The following is a 2,788-nucleotide window of genomic DNA, read 5'->3' on the forward strand; positions in this document are numbered from 1 at the left end:
TGGCTTGAGATACGATGATTTCAAATTTTGGAGAGTTTGAAAAAGGCTGATAAAAGTTGTTTTCTTTTCTTCAGCTGCTAGTTAGTGTCTTTTTTTGTATTTAAGTTGCAGCAGCTGTACCAGACTCGGCCGAATTCAGATCTGTCAGACCAATCGGAACGGACGAACAATGTTAGTCGAATTAGTTGACTTGATGAAGACATTGTCCCCACACCAGCACCTAATCCTTGAATAAACAGCAGAAGTTTCCTTCTCCACTGTACGGAAATTGGAGAAGTAAACTTCCGGTGGGGACCTCTCCATTACTAAATTTATGTTTGCAAGCGACTTTTTGGTAGATCTATAGTACTTTATAAATGCCAAGACTTGGAACTGTTACATATATGCAGCCGCCCTCACAGTGCGAGTTCAGGAGATTCCTAGAGGAACAAACAGAACTGATGTCTTTGCTTTCGGAAACTGTCTGTGTTTATCATATAAAACTCGTTAATGGGGAGTCTGACTATAGTTAATGGAAGACGATGATGTCTCGTATCGCTATGATACCACGTAGAAAAATTCAGAGAGAAGAACAAATAATTTCCACCGTGATCTTTCATTGATGAGGTATGAAGGTATTTAAAAATTTACAGAAAGCACCGTAGTATGACGGGATGAAGTTTACAATTCCTATTTGATTTCAGCTACCAGTAGCTGGCTACAGAGTACAATTTGAGTTTAACTTAATCCTTTATTTCTATCATAGTTTATCTCTATTCTCTATCTCTATCATCCTTTGTCTACAGCGCTTCCATTTGGAAGAATGGCGTGCAAGACAGGCCGACCAGATCTTGACTTTGTTGCAGGCTCTCCTATTTAATTCCTTCCACCCATGGAAGGTTTGTTCTGCAGGGAAATATCAGAATGGGTGAAGTGAAATTGGTTGGAGCCTTTGCTCGGCCGTTCTGCTTCAGGGTAGTGTGGGCTCTCAAATTCAAGGGGATCGAATATGAATACATTGAAGAAGATCTCCAGAACAAGAGTCCCACTCTGCTCATGAGCAATCCAGTCTACAAGAAGGTTCCTGTGCTTGTACACAACGAGAAACCACTCCCAGAATCACTAATCATTCTCGAGTACATCGACGAAGTATGGAGAGACAACCCTTTGCTGCCTGAAGATCCTTTAGAAAGAGCTAGAGCGAGGTATTGGGCTCATTACGTTGACGGCAAGGTAATCAAATCTCTTAATTTATTTCCTGTTTCTTCCAAAGTGTTTGGTCGAACACCGCCAAAGCCTGCAAGAACATTTCTTAACTTGTAACTTTAGTAATCTTCGAAAGCTTGGCTTTTTTGGCATTGATCTTTTTGTCTTAGAACACTCTTTAGCTTACTCTGCTCTCGTGATTCTTCCGGGTGAGCAAGTATTCTATGTCTCGTAAAAAGTATTAAACTTAGAATACGACGAGAGGAATTGAGACTGAAAGCTAAAAGAATATTCTTTGTGCAGTTGTGGGACACTATCTGCAAAGTTTTTGTCAACGAGGGAGAAAAGCAAGAAAAGGCCATTGAACCGGCACTAGAAGCACTGGCAGTGCTGGATAAAGCTCTTGAAGGGAAGAAACTTCTCGGCGGAGAGACCATCGGATACGGAGATTTGGCTCTGGGTTGGATTCCCTACTGGCTACCCGTAATAGAAGAAGTCTGCGGCGTGAAGCTGCTTGAGGCACTCCGGTTTCCGTCTCTTTGTGCATGGGGTAAAAATTTCTTGGATGTCCCTGTCATCAAGGAGAACTTGCCCCCTCGAGAGGAGTTGATCATCTTCGAGGCATTCGGCTTTATGTACTTTATTCAGGCAATGATGAATAACAATGGCATCGAGATTTGCTCATGTGAAGGGCAATTCTACGACTTTAAATGTCATTTATGTAAGACATATGATAGTAAAATTACGTGAATATATAAACAAAATGTAGTGATGTGCATACCTTTCATTTTGAAACTGACTAGATGAAAATTTAAAGGAATTAGGTTAGAATGTTTACAAGTGATTATGCGCTACAAAGGAAAAAAGATCTAATTTCCATTATTGGTGCCGGTTGTGGATGTAATCTAAGTAGATCATAAAAATGGGAGACGGGGGTTCCAAGGTATTTGCTAACAGGACCAACTCGAGATATGCTTAGGATGCAAAATATGGTGCAAGCACATTTGATAATAGATTGACAGAACAATTTCTTTTGTAACACTTAAGCCCCGTTAGTAGTCCTGATTGGAAATTTATATCCAGGAAAAGCTAGAAATATTTTTCATGTGATACACATTTTCAAGAAACCTTCTCATAAAATTCTATTAGTGCCTTATTAGGAAATTACATAGAAAGTTTTAGAAATTTTTAAGAAAAATTAAATGGACCTGTTAGTATTTTTTCAGAGAAATAAATAGATATTAATAATCAATCTTATACATTAACGTACTTATCCAATAAATTTACAGTAAAATAAATATCAAATACAAAATTGTCAAGAAAAATTGCCTTGTCTTGAAAGTATTATAGCATCAATTGTCAAATACTTATTCAAAAAAATTTCATGTAATTTACCCCCATCTTTGCCGGAAAATCTTACTTGAAAAATTATATGATTTAACTGATAAGAATTTCCAACTAGAAAAGTGTTTCCAAGAAACATGAGGCACTAATTATCCCTGGAAACGTATTTATCCTAGAAATGTCTTTCCAACATTTCCTGAAAAAGGCACTAGGTTGCCCACAAGTAAAAACCATGTATAATTTGAAATAAAGCAAGAAT

The 2,788-nt window shown here is 37.9% G+C and overlaps 1 protein-coding gene across 1 annotated transcript; it reads left to right on the plus strand.

Annotated features, from left to right (window-relative positions):
- Positions 1–903: 903 nt before the first annotated feature.
- LOC137955184 (glutathione transferase GST 23-like) lies at positions 904–1,935 on the plus strand. Its single transcript, XM_068802052.1, has 3 exons — positions 904–1,212; positions 1,253–1,258; positions 1,489–1,935. The coding sequence occupies exons 1-3, from the start codon at positions 904–906 to the stop codon at positions 1,933–1,935; spliced, it is 762 nt and encodes a 253-aa protein (XP_068658153.1).
- Positions 1,936–2,788: the final 853 nt, after the last annotated feature.

The sequence above is a fragment of the Aristolochia californica genome, unplaced genomic scaffold, assembly GCF_029961685.1.
Source record: "Aristolochia californica isolate CCGP_79_NKW_82.1479 unplaced genomic scaffold, dmAriCali1.0.hap1 SCAF_2, whole genome shotgun sequence".
In the NCBI taxonomy this organism is placed as follows: Eukaryota; Viridiplantae; Streptophyta; class Magnoliopsida; order Piperales; family Aristolochiaceae; genus Aristolochia; species Aristolochia californica.